This window comes from Nerophis lumbriciformis, linkage group LG09 (assembly GCF_033978685.3).
Source record: "Nerophis lumbriciformis linkage group LG09, RoL_Nlum_v2.1, whole genome shotgun sequence".
NCBI classification, from domain to species: domain Eukaryota; kingdom Metazoa; phylum Chordata; class Actinopteri; order Syngnathiformes; family Syngnathidae; genus Nerophis; species Nerophis lumbriciformis.
In genome coordinates, this window is record NC_084556.2 from 39092668 (window position 1) to 39108233 (window position 15566).

At 40.7% G+C, this 15566-nt stretch overlaps 1 protein-coding gene across 2 annotated transcripts in view; it reads left to right on the forward strand.

Annotated features, from left to right (window-relative positions):
• stt3a (STT3 oligosaccharyltransferase complex catalytic subunit A) overlaps window positions 1-15566 on the forward strand; it is a 37845-nt gene that overhangs the window by 3058 nt on the left and 19221 nt on the right. For both annotated transcript variants that reach the window (XM_061961823.2, XM_061961824.2), the window contains exons 3-5: window positions 960-1020; window positions 1099-1220; window positions 13277-13422. In XM_061961823.2, coding sequence (XP_061817807.1) covers window positions 960-1020; window positions 1099-1220; window positions 13277-13422 — 329 coding nt within the window. The remainder of the gene's footprint in view (window positions 1-959; window positions 1021-1098; window positions 1221-13276; window positions 13423-15566) is intronic.

Sequence of the window (15566 nt, forward strand, 5' to 3'; positions counted from 1 at the left end):
GGCAAATCATATTGTTGATGTAGATGCCCATATTTGATGTACAAATTTACTTTAGAAAAGAGAAGTATTGAATACTTCTCTTGTAGCCTTATTTGTATTTAACTTTATTAAATGTTTGGGTATAATTTTATTAAACAAAAACAAGTTTTCTTTTAAGTAATTTAAAATTGTTCAGAGCTGTTTATCCATTTTATGGAGGAATGTAGGTAATCATTGAACTGGCATCCAATGCTATTAAAACAGTATAGATTTTCAATCGAGAATCGATTCTGAATCATTAACCTCAATTAATTAATTAATTCTTAACCCCAAGAATCAAATCGAATCGTCTGGTTCCCAAAGATTCACAGCCCTACTGTAAAGCATTAGCCCACATTTCATGTTTTTTTGTCCACAGCTAGCTCGACAGTGTACGTAGTTGTAATAACAAGCATCATTTTCTGCATGTTGATGCAAAGCTCTTCGGGTAAAGCTACCATATATGGATAATCCGCTGATGTCGCCAATGGGAAAAACATCCCAAATGGGGGAAATTCCAAACGGATCATTTAGCAGAAGTATGAAGCAAGGTTAGATTGTTTTATAAATATCGCAGCAAAGCCTCCATGGTTTAATTTTTTTTTTTACAAATTTTGGTACTTATGCAGATCCCAAATACACAAAAGCAGGTACCAGTAGGTTTTGCATAATAGGGCCCCTTTAAAATCAAAAACCTAATTAAAGTTTTCATGTTTTAAAAAAAAAGCTAGTTTCAACCTAATTAAGGCAATATTTTGTTTTTAGTGTATGCAAACATACCAAGTGTGTGTGTGTGTGTATTGGGGTGACAATTGTTGGGTTTAGGGTGGCATGAGGGACCCTTTAGAAGTCTTGTATATGGGTGCCCAGAATTTGGTGATACACCCCTACTGCTACTACGTGTACTACTATTGTAATTAACAACTCCTTTCTTTCCTCAGCATTCTCCACTAGACTATTTTCCGTCTTGAGGTTTGAAAGTGTCATCCATGAATTTGATCCGTAAGTGGCGTCCCCTTGAGCGGTGCCAGGATCGTTCTAAAACAATAAATTACATTACACTTGTCTCTGACCTTCAAGGTACTTCAACTACCGTACGACCCGGTTTCTGGCAGAAGAAGGATTTTATAACTTCCATAACTGGTTTGACGACAGAGCATGGTATCCACTTGGTAGGATCATCGGTGGCACCATTTATCCAGGTAGGAACAAGAGAAAACGACATAATGACTCTCTGTGTATGATGTGGTACCTAATTTTTTGTTCCAACAGGTCTGAGAAAAACTGAATCGTACAAAAACCAAAGTAATTTATGGTATAGGAATTAATGTTAAACCAAATCGACCAAAAACACCAAACACGTTTTATGGAAAATAATTATAATTTAACATGCATAAAACAATGGAAATTGATATTTCTGAGCGGGACAAGTGGTAGAAAATGAATGGATGGAATATTTAACATCACTTTTGTCTGTATTGAAAAGGTTTGTTACTAAAGAGGAGGAGGAGGAGGGGTGGGGAGAGCCACATGGACGCCGGTTTTTCCCACAGATTATCAATATACTTGTGGTGGTGGGGGGCGCGTCTAGGGGTGTGGTGGGGCGTGACCAGGGCAGCGTCATTAGATTGTATTCACCTGATGTCACGTCCAACTCATTAACTATGCAAGGCTCGAAGTGGTGGACCAGCGAGAGTCAGTTGTCATAGCGTTTTTCAAAGGCATTTTGCTTTTGTCGAAGAAAAATATGCTATGCTTGCGATGTTTTGGGCTCTTGGAACCGTTAAAATTGCGCAAAGGAAAAGTTTCTTTAGAGTTCCTCGAGAGGTAATCAAGAAGGACGACAGATGTCAAGATTTTACGAAAGACGACGAGACAAGTGGCACGCAATCCAGACCATGGGAACAAAGTTGAAGAACGCACAAGTTTGCAGTGATCACTATCACTTTGTTAATGGTTTGTTTCAGGGTTTTCTCTTGATGTAACTACCGTATTTTTTGGACTAAAAGTCGCTCCGGAGTATACGTCGCACCGGCCGAAAATGCACAATAAAGAAGGGAAAAAACATATATACGTCGTACTGGAGTATAAGTCGCTTTTTTGGGGGAAATTTATTTGATAAAATCCAACACCAAGAATAGACATTTGAAAGGCAATTTAAAATAAATAAAGAATAGTGAACAACAGGCTGAATAAGTGTACGTTATATGACGCATAAATAACCAACTGAGAACGAGCCTGGTATGTTAACGTAACATATGGTAAGAGTCATTCAAATAACTATAATATATAGAACATGCTATACGTTTACCAAACAATCTGTCACTCCCGATCGGTAAATCCGATGAAATCTTCCACCCCGGTGTCGCCTCTGGTATGCGCCGTTTCCTTTCTTTCTGCTGCTCGATCGTCGTTTTCTGTTGCATATTTCACTACGTCCAGCTTGTAATCTGCAGTATATGATTTCCTTTTCGGTGCCATTTTAGTTCAGCCCTTCTCAGTTTTTATAAGTTACCGCCAATGTTGAAATAATCCATTTTAATAGCTACGGATGTAGCAGCAGTTAGCATCCCATGACCCACAATGCACTTCTGCCATGACCCGCCCCCGCCGAATTCCTATTGGTTGACGTGTGTGACGATTGCTGACGTGTGTGTGACGATTGCGGACATTTGCTTCGTCTCTTACGCGAATGAGATAAATAATATTATTTGATATTTTACGGTAATGTGTTAATTTCCCACATAAGTCGCTTCAGAGTATATGTCGCACCCCCGGCCAAACTATGAAAAAAACTGAGACTTATAATCCGAAAAATACGGTAAACGTGGCGCACCGCCATGGCAAAATAATTGCAGCCAAAGCTTAAAAATACGTTGGGTTTTTTTCCATGTGAAAAAAAAAAAATGTATTGTTGCCTCCAGGAAAAGTCACACAAAGTTTTTAACTTTTATTTCCGAAATTGTGATAACAGCCGGTAATCATAATTCCAACCGTTTTTACCTCCCGTGCACAAACCTTCGTCTCCATGCTTCCTTGACACACAATACTTCCTCATTCCCGACCAATCCTTTCAGGCACAGATGGTGTGTTTGGGATTATGGGAAAAATGAACATAAAATCAAAACCATACAGACATAAAACATTACACTGGCATGTGGTTACAGTATGAATAGTTATAGTTATATATATATATATATATGTGTATATATATATATATATATATATATATATATATATTTATATATATATATATATAGCCTATTATTTGCGCACTATTGACAAGTAATGCCCTGAAAATTCAGCCGACAAAAAAATACTTTGATCAGCTCAAACAGCGCTGCCAAAACAGAATGTTGTGATGAAGTAATAAACAAGATGCACGTGATTGTCTGGACCTTACTCATCATATCTGTGATGTAGACATAACTTTAATGTATCCCAGATACACCCGCGAACAGCAACCTACTATCCATTCATCCATCTTCTTCCGCTTATCCGAGGTCGGGGTGCGGGGACTCGAGGGAATCAAAAAGGGCTGGTACGCCGAGCTGCTGTTATCAATCAATCAATCAATCTTTATTTATATAGCCCTAAATCACAAGTGTCTCAAAGGGCTGCACAAGCCACAACGACATCCTCGGTACAAAGCCCACATACGGGCAAGGAAAAACTCACCCCAGTGGGACGTCGATGTGAATGACTATGAGAAACCTTGGAGAGGACCGCATATGTGGGTAACCCCCCCCCTCTAGGGGAGACCGAAAGCAATGGATGTCGAGTGGGTCTGACATAATATTGTGAGAGTCCAGTCCATAGTGGATCCAACATAATAGTAAGAGTCCAGTCCATAGTGGGGCCAGCAGGACACCATCCCGAGCGGAGACGGGTCAGCAGCGTAGAGATGTTCCCAGCCGATGCACAGGCGAGCGGTCCACCCCGGGTCCCGACTCTGGACAGCCAGCACTTCATCCATGGCCACCGGACCTGTGCCCCCCCCCCCCCCCCTCAAGGAAAAGGGGAGCAGAGGAGAAAAGAAAAGAAACGGCAGATCAACTGGTCTAACAGGGGGGCTATTTAAAGGCTAGAGTATACAAATGAGTTTTAAGATGGGACTTAAATGCTTCTACTGAGGTAGCATCTCTAATTGTTACCGGGAGGGCATTCCATAGTACTGGAGCCCGAATAGAAAACGCTCTATAGCCCGCAGACTTTTTTTGGGCTCTGGGAATCACTAATAAGCCGGAGTTCTTTGAACGCAGATTTCTTGCCGGGACATATGGTACAATGCAATCGACAAGATAGGACGGAGCTAGACCGTGTAGCACTTTATACGTAAGTAGTAAAACCTTAAAGTCACTTCTTAAGTGCACAGGAAGCCAGTGCAGGTGAGCCAGTATAGGCGTAATATGATCAAACTTTCTTGTTCTTGTCAAAAGTCTAGCAGCCGCATTTTGTACCAACTGTAATTTTTTAATGCTAGACATAGGGAGACCCGAAAATAATACGTTACAGTAGTCGAGACGAGACGTAACGAACGCATAAATAATGATCTCAGCGTCGCTAGTGGATAAAATAGAACAAATTTTAGCGATATTAAGGCCGTTTTAGTAACACTCTTAATGTGTGATTCAAACGAGAGAGTTGGGTCGAAGATAATACCCAGATTCTTTACTGATTCGCCTTGTGTAATTGTTTGGTTGTCAAATGTTAAGGTGGTATTATTAAATAAATGTCGGTGTTTCGCAGGACCGATAATCAGCATTTCCGTTTTCTTGGCGTTGAGTTGCAAGAAGTTAGCGGACATCCATTGTTTAATTTCATTAAGACACGCCTCCAGCTGACTACAATCCGGCGTGTTGGTCAGCTTTAGGGGCATGTAGAGTTGGGTGTCATCAGCATAGCAATGAAAGCTAACACCGTATTTGCGTATGATGTCGCCTAGCGGCAGCATGTAAATACTAAAGAGTGCAGGGCCAAGAACCGAACCCTGAGGAACTCCGCACGTTACCTTAACATAGTCCGAGGTCACATTATTATGGGAGACGCATTGCATCCTGTCAGTAAGATAAGAGTTAAACCACGACAAAGCTAAGTCTGACATACCAATACGTGTTTTGATACGCTCTAATAAAATATTATGATCGACGGTATCGAAAGCAGCGCTAAGATCAAGAAGCAGCAACATAGATGACGCATCAGAATCCATCGTTAGCAGTAGATCATTAGTCATTTTTGCGAGGGCTGTCTCCGTAGAGTGATTTGCCCTGAAACCGGATTGAAAAGGTTCACAGAGATTGTTAGACACTAAGTGTTCATTTAGCTGCTGTGCGACAATTTTTTCGAGGATTTTCGAAATAAAGGGAAGGTGGGACACCGGTCGGTAGTTTACCATGAGGTCAGGATCAAGGTTAGGTCTTTTGAGCAGAGGATGAATAACCGCTTTCTTGAATGCTAGGGGAACAGTGCCAGAGGAAAGTGATAAGTTTATAATATTTAGCACTGATGGACCTAATAATACAAAAAGCTCCTTGATAAGTTTCCCAGGAAGTGGGTCAAGTAAACATGTTGTTTGTTTTATCCCACTTACACGCTGTAATAGTTCCTCTAATGTTATTTCATCAAAAAGAGAGAGACTATTTTGTATTGCAGTATCCGTCGTAGATACAGTTGTATCTGTGTTCATAGAACCCAGTTGTAGCTGGGATGCGTTGTCTTTAATCTCCTTTCTAATGAGTTCAATTTTCTTATTAAAGAAATTCATAAAGTCATCTGCCGAGTGGGTGGAGCTATTGGGAGGAGTCCCTTGTTGGGTTAGCGATGCTACTGTACTAAACAAAAATTTAGGGTCGTTTTTGTTGAGGCGGATGAGATTTGAGTAATATTTAGCTTTAGCTAAGGTAAGCATGCGTTTATACGATATTAAACTATCACTCCATGCTTGATGGAAAACCTCAAGCTTGGTCGCGCGCCATTTGCGTTCCAACTTTCTACATGATAATTTATGAGCTCTGGTTTCCTCTGTAAACCATGGGGTGCGCCTTTTAGGGGCCCTTTTTTGTTTTAGCGGTGCTATACTATCAATGGTTTTGCGCAGGGCATTGTCAAAGTTGTTAGTGAGGTTATCAATAGAGCCGACATAATTTGGGAATGGTGCCATTACCGAAGGCAGTAGGTCAGCAAGAGTCATCGTTGTGGCGGCATTAATGTTGCGGCTGCTATAGCAGTTATTATTATTATTAGTTTGTTGACAATGAGTCAGAACTTCGAATTTTATAAGGTAATGATCGGACATTACTTTAGTATACGGGAGTACCATAACTTTGGAGGTGGTGACACCCCTGACCAGCACTAGATCTATCGTATTGCCGTTGCGATGCGTAGGTTCATTTATTATTTGTGTAAGACCACAGCTATCAATTATAGTCTGGAGCGCCACGCACTGAGGGTCCGATGGGGTATTCATATGGATATTAAAGTCCCCCATTATGATTATATTGTCTGCGTGCGTCACTAGATCAGCAACGAACTCTGAGAATTCATTAATAAAGTCCGAGTAGGGCCCTGGGGGGCGGTAGATAACAGCCATATCGAGAGGCAGCGGTGCGACAGACCTCATAGTAAGCACCTCAAACGATTTGTATTTATTATTTAGGTTAGGGGTAAGGTTAAAGTTTTCATTGTGTATTAGTGCGACCCCCCCACCCCTTTTAAGGGGGCGGGCAATATGCGCATTCGTATAGTTAGGAGGAGATGCCTCATTTAGCGCAAAAAATTCGTCTGGTTTGAGCCAGGTTTCGCTAAGACCAATGACGTTAAGATTGTTGTCTCTAATGACCTCATTAACTAATAACGTTTTGGGAGACAATGATCTTATGTTTAAAAAGCCCATATTATAAGTATTGGGCTGTTTTGACGAGTTTTTGTTTAAATTATCCGTAGTAGAAATATTAATAATGTTGCGTTTATTATACGTAGTGCACTTTAAATAGTTTCGACCATATCTAGGAATTGATACGACGGGAATTTTCAGATTGTTTGCTTGATGCTGCGATCGACTGAACGCATCATGATTTGCCACCTCAGTAGAATGCATATCTACCCCGGACACATGCACAACAGAAAACACATTATGTGAGTTGTGTGTTATTCTAAGAAAATTGCTATGCGTACAGGAATTATCCAGCCTGGTGCTGGCTAGTTCTAGCTTAACTGACTCCTCACCCGGACTAGCAGGCTCTGTAATTGCCTGTGACCGGGCTTGCTCTGGTGTAGTTAGTCAAATGTGACTTAAACAGTAGTCTATATTCTTAGACAGGATGATGGCGCCTTCCTGGTTAGGGTGAAGGCCGTCCCTCATCAGCAAGCCTGGTTTGCCCCAGAAAGAGGGCCAATTATCAATAAACGTTAGTCCCTGTTGTCTACAGAAGCTAGCCAGCCACTTGTTAAGCGAGACTAATCTGCTATATCTCTCATCATTGCCTCTCGCAGGCAGGGGGCCAGAGACAATTACTCGATTCCTGGACATCTTTCTAGCGAGATCACAAGTCCTGGCTATGTTTCTCTTTGTAATCTCTGACTGTCTCATTCTAGTGTCATTGGAGCCAACGTGTACAACTATATTCGTATAACTAGTGGTGCGATTAGCCTGTCGTACGTGTTTACTAGGCCTGTTGCGAGTTAGCTCCCTAAGATTAGCCTCAATGTCAGGTGCTCGGGCCCCCGGGATGCACTTAATTGTGGCTGGTTTGCTAAGCTTTAAGCGTTATGTGCGTAAGCATAAACAACAGTTAGGACCCGTCCCCCCATCCGAAGGCAGATGGAATATCCCCTTTCGTCTACTGAGTTAAACTCTAACATACAGGCCCCGAGCCGGGGGGGCAACAAGAAATGCCAGCCCAGCCCATCACCTCTCACCACTAGCAACGGCAAAATGGAAGAGTCTCCAGCCCCTCTCGAGGTGACTGGTTCCAGAGCCCTTGCTGTCTGTCGATGTGAGTCCGACCTGATCCAACTGTAACTTCTCCACCTCGCGCACCAGCTCACGAGATGACGATCCGCGCCCCAAGAGCTAGCTTCTCTAGCACAGAATCGAATCGCCAAGGGCCCTGCTAGAAAAAAAAGATGCTAGATTTGTTTCTATGCGTTTTTAATAAAGACAAAAAGGACAAAAAGTCTCTAGAGTAGACACTTGAAACATTTTCATCAAAGTATATTGTACAATAAGTAGCAACAATTTAAAATAGAGCAAAACGACATAATATAAAAAATATACGTTAATAATTAATAACAACACAGATTTGTCTTTAAATCCCTACTTAAGAACTTTCAGTTTTGGTAGATTTTGGCGGCGCCGTTGACATTTCCCATGTACCTATAAACTGACACGATAATACCACAATGATTCAGTATGACTGATCTTTCCACAGTAAGAAACTACATATTTTACTTAAACTTTGATTTGCGGTTTGCAGTCAGTGCATTGTTTCTTCTTTATACAGTACTTTTGAGTTTGTTGCAAGACTGGTCGTGTCAGTGTGGAACTGTGAGCTATCAAGCTGGTGGCTATTTAATGTTCCCATGCAAATTTCCGATAACATTAGCATTATCATTGATTTGAGCTTGTGCCAGATATTCGAGAAATTTGAAATTCGAGCCAATCTTGATCCTTGACTGTCTTTTTATCCAGGTAGCGTCCCTTTTTCTTTTTTTTTGTTTCCTCAGACAAAACTTTTAGAGTTTTTGTTGTTTTGCAGCTTCTGCCATGATAGCAGTAATTGCACGTATGCGTTCGAGTTGACATCCGTCTTTTAACAAATGGGAAAAGAGGGAAGTGACATATGCCGTAAAGCAAGTCAACACATTTGTAGTTTTTTGTGTGGCAGGTTCACCCTCCACAAAATTGCTTATTGCCAGTGGAAGCGATACAGACCCCCTAGGCCAGGGGTCGGCAACCCGCGGCTCCGGAGCCGCATGCGGCTCTTTGATCACTCTGATGCGGCTCAGCAGCTTACTTGCTGAACCCCCCAAATTTTCCCGTGAGACTTCCGGATTTCAGTGCCTCTCGCAAAAAACTCCCGGGATTAATATTCACCGATTTTTCACCCTTTCGGTTATAATAAGGGCGTGCCATGATGGTACAACATTTGGCGCCCTCTACAATCTGTATTTACAGCGTGCCAGCCCAACACTTGTTATACAATATACATCTTCTGCTTGCACACATACGTGACAGCAAGGCATACTTGGTCAACAGCCACACAGGTTACACTGACGGTGGTCATATAAAACAACTTTAACACTCTTTCTAATAATGCGCCACACTTTGAACCAAAACCAAACAAGAATGACAAACACATTTCGGGAGAACATCTGCACCTTAACACAACATAAACACAACAGAACAAACACCCAGAATCCCATGCAGCCCTGACTCTTCCGGGCTACATTATACACTCCTGCTACCACCAAACCCCGCCCCCACCCCAACCCTGCTCCCTCACAAGTTTTTATCTGTTTTTCGTGTAGATTGATGTCTGGCGCACCAGATAGTTTGACATATCTGGGAACGTGACCAACGGATAATATTTGAGGTCACTCGACAAATCTTTTTTGGTAACGTACGTGGATCTCTGCCATTGCATATTTTTATAGTTTGCTTGTATCTGCTTTTAGTGGTAAGATTTGGGCCGCTTGCGTACTCCGATAGTTAGCACTCTGTTTGCTGCACAGTTGCCATGTTGGTTTGGTGGCTCACCACTTTCTTTACTTTCGTTCAAAAGTAATGTGACTCAATACAACCTATATGACGGCATCATAAAATGTGCATAATCTGCAATGTCTTTCATTACCATCCTCTTGCGATAGGAAGCTAGCAAGCTAAAGGCTTACTAAGAGTTGTGTTACTCATAGAGGGGCAGTATTTCCCATATGTTCATGTAATTGTGGCCACATGTATAATATAAAGCTACCAAAAGTAAACATTTTAGATTTTGTGATACATTAAGTAACACTTTATCTTCCAGCTGACATATGTGCTTCCATCTCCTGCAATCATGTTATACAAAACATCGACTCCGTTATTTGTTTTAAAATTAAAAGTTTGAGCAACATGCTTCCTTAGGTAGTCAGCACACACAGTGGTGTGTGTGCCGCAGGAGCAGGGCACGCACTGAGGAGTACAAAGTTAGAGGTCAGCATTAGTTTTTACAGAGTATGGGGTGTCCAAATTGTGCATTTTCTTGCGTCTTTAAAGTTTAATATCTAGGGCACAGGTGTCAAACTCGAGGACCTGGGGCTAAATTTGGCCCGTCACTTTGTTTAATGTAGCCCGTCACAAAAGCCTGCAAATAATGTGCATCAATAAATCACTTCATCTTTCTTGCTTAAGTGTTCATTCTTTAAATTTTGACAGAAAAATTACATGTAATACATGCAATTGCATGTCTTTTAAAGTACCAATAGAGTGGAAAAACAAGTTGCCTCTATATTGAAGCTAATGTCATATCTATCTGATTTATGACATTGAAATACTTGCAAAGTTTGAGTAAATAGATACGATCCAAATAGTATCAATCTCACAGAGATTCCTGAGCCATTTAGGGAGATAATGAGCTCGCCAGTCACGTAATCGTGTGACGTAGGGTTAGAAACGGCAGATCCCTTCCCCCACCAACAACAATGCAAATCATGCAGATTATGTGGGAGCCAACAATGACTACTTATGGACAAATGATAGTCCAGAATTGTATGTTTTTGGTCCTGAATACAAGGAGGGTGAGTTACAAGTTTTAGAAGCTCTGCTAAACAGATCCGTGCTTTAGTAAAACACTAAGCATCATGTAGCAGTGCTAAACAAAAAATACAAACAACAAACATAATGAAACAATAACTTACTGTACAATGTCTGCCCTTACTGTGTGATGACGACTGATAGGATGTCCATATATTCCAGTTTAAATCAAGAGTTAATTTTAATCCTACGAAGGTTTAAAATAGTTGCTGCTGAGACTGTTTGCCTCCATCCCCGGGTATAAACTGAATGTCACAGATGAACAACTTCTAGATTCATGGCTAAATCCTCCTATTATCCAGATGAAAGGCATGATTTATAATCTAGAATAACTTTGACGACCCGAGACGCGATGCAGCAGTAGCAAAAACGGCAGAAAAATGGGTTATACTTGTATAGCGCTTTTCTACCTTCAAGGTACTCAAAGCGTTTTGACACTATTTCCACATTCACCCATTCACACACACATTCACACACTGATGGCGGAGCTGCCATGCAAGGCCCTAACCACGACCCATCAGGAGCAAGGGTGAAGTGTCTTGCCCAAGGACACAACGGACGTGACGAGGTTGGTAGAAGGTGGGGATTGAACCAGGAACCTTAAGGTTGCTGGCACGGCCACTCTCCCAACCTCGCCACGCCGTCCCCAAAACAAAGCCATCGCCGAGACTATGCTGCCAAGCTGCATGAGCTTCTTCTTGTTCTTTACAGTTTTACGGAAGTTTGCATCCATGTATGTTGCATTACTGCCATCTTCAGTCTCTCCTTAAGTCCAGTGCAGCATAAATTATAGTTAGCTCTCAGTTATCAGTGTTAAAATACTTTGTTTGCGTTAGTGTTTATAATAACATTACTAATAATTGATTACTTTTCATGTCATGAGATATAAATAGAGTGTTGTTGGTGGGTTTTGGATGGTTATTTAGAGAGTTTTGTGGGCAAAATAGAGAGGAGCCCTCATTGACTCCATGATTGTTAGCTTACTTTTTATTTAGTTAATTATTTACGACTTAGAATGCCTTCCGCCCAAATGTAGCTGAGATAGGTTCCAGCACCCCCCGCGACCCCAAACGGGACAAGCGGTAGAAAATGGATGGATGGATGCATAAAAAAAGTCAAATGTGTTCATGTCTCATATAAGGAGTGCAAATGATGGACAGCACATCTCTCTAATTTTTGAATATTTCCAGTATGACCGATCTTATACTATGGTCACAGTGCAGAAGCGTTCCTCCAGTGATGTCAATCTCCGGAAATAACCGGAGATTGACGTTTGAAAATCAAAATGGCTGACTGACTTTGTGGCATTTTGTGATGTTTAGACAGATTGTAAATACAATTCGATATGATTAATGGATACAATGAAACACAATTACCGTAAGCACATAAAGTCAACTTGTTTTTCCACTTTTCTGGTACTTTAACTTTAATATTTTCTGACCATGCAACAAACATTAGGTCAATCAATCAATCAATCAATGTTTATTTATATAGCCCTAAATCACAAGTGTCTCAAAGGGCTGCACAAGCCACAACGACATCCTCGGTACAAAGCCCACATAAGGGCAAGGAAAAGTCACCCCAGTGGGACGTCGATGTGAATGACTCTGAGAAACCTTGGAGAGGACCGCATATGTGGGTAACCCCCCCCCCCCCCCCCCTCTCTAGGGGAGACCGAAAGCAATGGATGTCGAGTGGGTCTGACATAGTATTGTGAAAGTCCAGTCCATAGTGGATCTAACATAATAGTGTCAACATGTGTTCCAAGCATTTTTTGTAAAATAAATAAATAAATATCTTCTTGTCACCCTGATTCATAATTTCAAACCAATCCCGTAAAAAAGTGTGCTGTCAGATGATTACTTTTTTAAATCAGATTAATCAATTTGTATTCATCTTGATTAATCACATTATTACTTACTTGCATAATTGATATTACTTACGATTATGCCATATTATTGTTAGAATGTCATACAGTTAATTTTTAGATGTTTTCTTGAATGTCTGTCATTAAATTGCTCAAAACTTGCTAACAGTTTTATCTAAAATACCATCTGGGTGTATTTTGAAGTAAGATAGGCCTGCGAGTACACCAGTCGAAGTCTTCTCACTCCCGTATGCATTGACCAGATTCCTGATTGTATAGCAACACACACCTTCCACGCTTAAGGTGAAGGAATGTGCGTTCGTTTTGTGATTAATCTGTGTTTATACATGATTATGCAATTATTTTTTGTGATCATTCACAGTAGTTATTTTTTGACAGCCCTACAAAATGCATCAAGAAGTGTGCAGTTAGTGTGCAGGCGGTTATTCATTAATATTCATATATTTTTACTGTTTCAGACTATTGAGGGCAGTCATAACTGCAATGTGGCCCTCAATAAAAAATTGTTTGACATCCAGTAGAAACATTGGTTTATTTCATATGGCTAATTTTGGATTTTTTATTCTCTCCCTCACTAGGACTGATGATCACCTCAGCTGCCCTGTACCACACCTTGCATTTTTTCCACATCACCATCGACATCCGCAATGTCTGCGTGTTTCTTGCTCCCTTGTTCTCCTCCTTCACCGCCATCGTCACCTATCACTTCACCAAGGAGCTGAAGGTATTTTAAATGAAGGATAACTTGCCACAATGAATGACATGAATGTTCATGTATGCATTCATCGAATAGTGACTTAAACGGGTCAGATTTAGATTTTTTTTTCTACATTTGAGACACCTCCTTGTGGTCTACATAACATGTAATGGTGTTTGGTCAAAATTTTGCATAGACAAAGTTTTACAAAACACCGTTTTCAATCTGCTTTCTGGCCGTCTCTTCAGGATGCACCGTTTTGTGGGCGATCTTATTTACGTGGTTCCACTTCGACAGTGTCTTCTCCCGGTCATTTTTGTTGTAGTTTTTAACGCTTCCATAATGAGTCTACTGACCGATTAAGTTTAAACTAGGGTTGTCCCGTTTACTACTAATTTGGTACCGGTACCAAAATGTATATCGATACTTTTTGATATTTTTCAAAACTTTTTAAAATAAAAGAAAGTACAAAAAATGTCCATATTGAGAAATCTTACAATACATTAAACATATGTTTCCTATTGCACTTAAATAAGAACTTTAGAAGGTTAAAGGGGCTTTTCTTGTTGCACTCAAAGAACAATTTACAATTTTCCATATTACACATAGTCTGCCATAATCAAGTATTAGGTTAGAATAGAACAAAAGCTTTATTGACATATTAAATGCTTCATGATTTATGGTTGCCAATGATGGTCTGTGCTTTAAGAAAAATACAATTATTAGTAAATACTAAAAACAAAACTATGGATAAAAGTACACATACAAGAATATAATTAAAGATAAAACCCCAATTGTAGGAATTTGTTACAAAATTCAGTCATTTTACTTGCATTAGTTGACGCTAATTGGGCGGTTTTAGCTCCGCTAATATTTGGCATCAAGCCAAGCAGCTGTGTGCGCATCTACGTATCTATATGTGCACAACAGAGAAGCTGGTTTACTTATGAGACTAGCATATTTGTTTGCGAGAATGGCAACGTGTTGGCCGAATGACGTCACTGAGTGAATGGGCGAGTAAAGCGAGAATGAGGGAGCGGGTGCACTTTGCAGTAGAGTGATGAACGTTCCCTGTTGTGTCCTGCAAAACGAATAGTAAAGTGATTGTCACGACTCGGCCGCCTTGTCAGTCTGACCCAAAAGCAGGGCTTAGCACACCCCCCGAGGAAAACATCGACCCTGAAGGGAACATCTGCCCTGTGCTCCTCGACTACGGTCTGCACAAGAGCTGAACAGCTGGAAAAGTGTAACAACGACATTACCGGTCACTCTTTATAACTCCTTGTGCAGATCTGAATGCTTATTATTTAAATGTTTACCTACGTTTGAAGCCAAGGTGGTAATACTAATTGCCACATTTGGCAAGGCGTGTTTTTAAAGCAACACTTGCAGCGCGGCGCCTCCCTGTTTAAAGCGTCGCCTTTATTGTTTGTTTTGAAACCCAAATACTTTAATATTGCGCTTCACGCACCCTCTTTATTAACCAGTAGAATTGAAGTTTTTTGCCATTCTTCTCCACGATATTATTGCTTGTAAGCACTTTGTGTGTGCGTTTTGACACACTCAACATCATGCGCCTCGGCGCTGTAGTCCCCGCCGTACAGCAGCATAAACGGTACCGATATTTTTTAAAGGTAGTGTAGTACTGTTTCCAATTGATTAGTACCACGGTATTTTACTAGTAACGGTATACAGTACAACCCTATTTCAAACTATACGCTACTTTGTATACTTAGATCTGACCAATCTAAGCATATGAGCATGAACTGATGAAGCCTACTTGGAAGAAAGGCAACACGTCTAAGACAGACCAAACAGTCCAGTTGCGATCGATTGAATGCCCTGAGATTACAATGACTTGGATGAATGAGAACATCCATAGACAACAAAAGGATAGCGAAAAAGGAGTTTATTGACCACAGCATCGGACGACAATGGCAGATGCACACAGCTGTTCAAAAATAGAGCAAATTCCAAACGGATCATTTAGCAGAAGTATGAAGGAAGGCAAAATTGGTTTCGAAATATCTCCGCAATGCCTCCTCGGTTTGATTTGGGACTTATGAAGATCCAAAATACACATCAGGTACCAATAGGTAAAAAAAAGTTGGTTTTGCATAAAATTGGCCTCTCTAATATTAGCTAAGTATTGCTATTTACTGGTCTTCTGT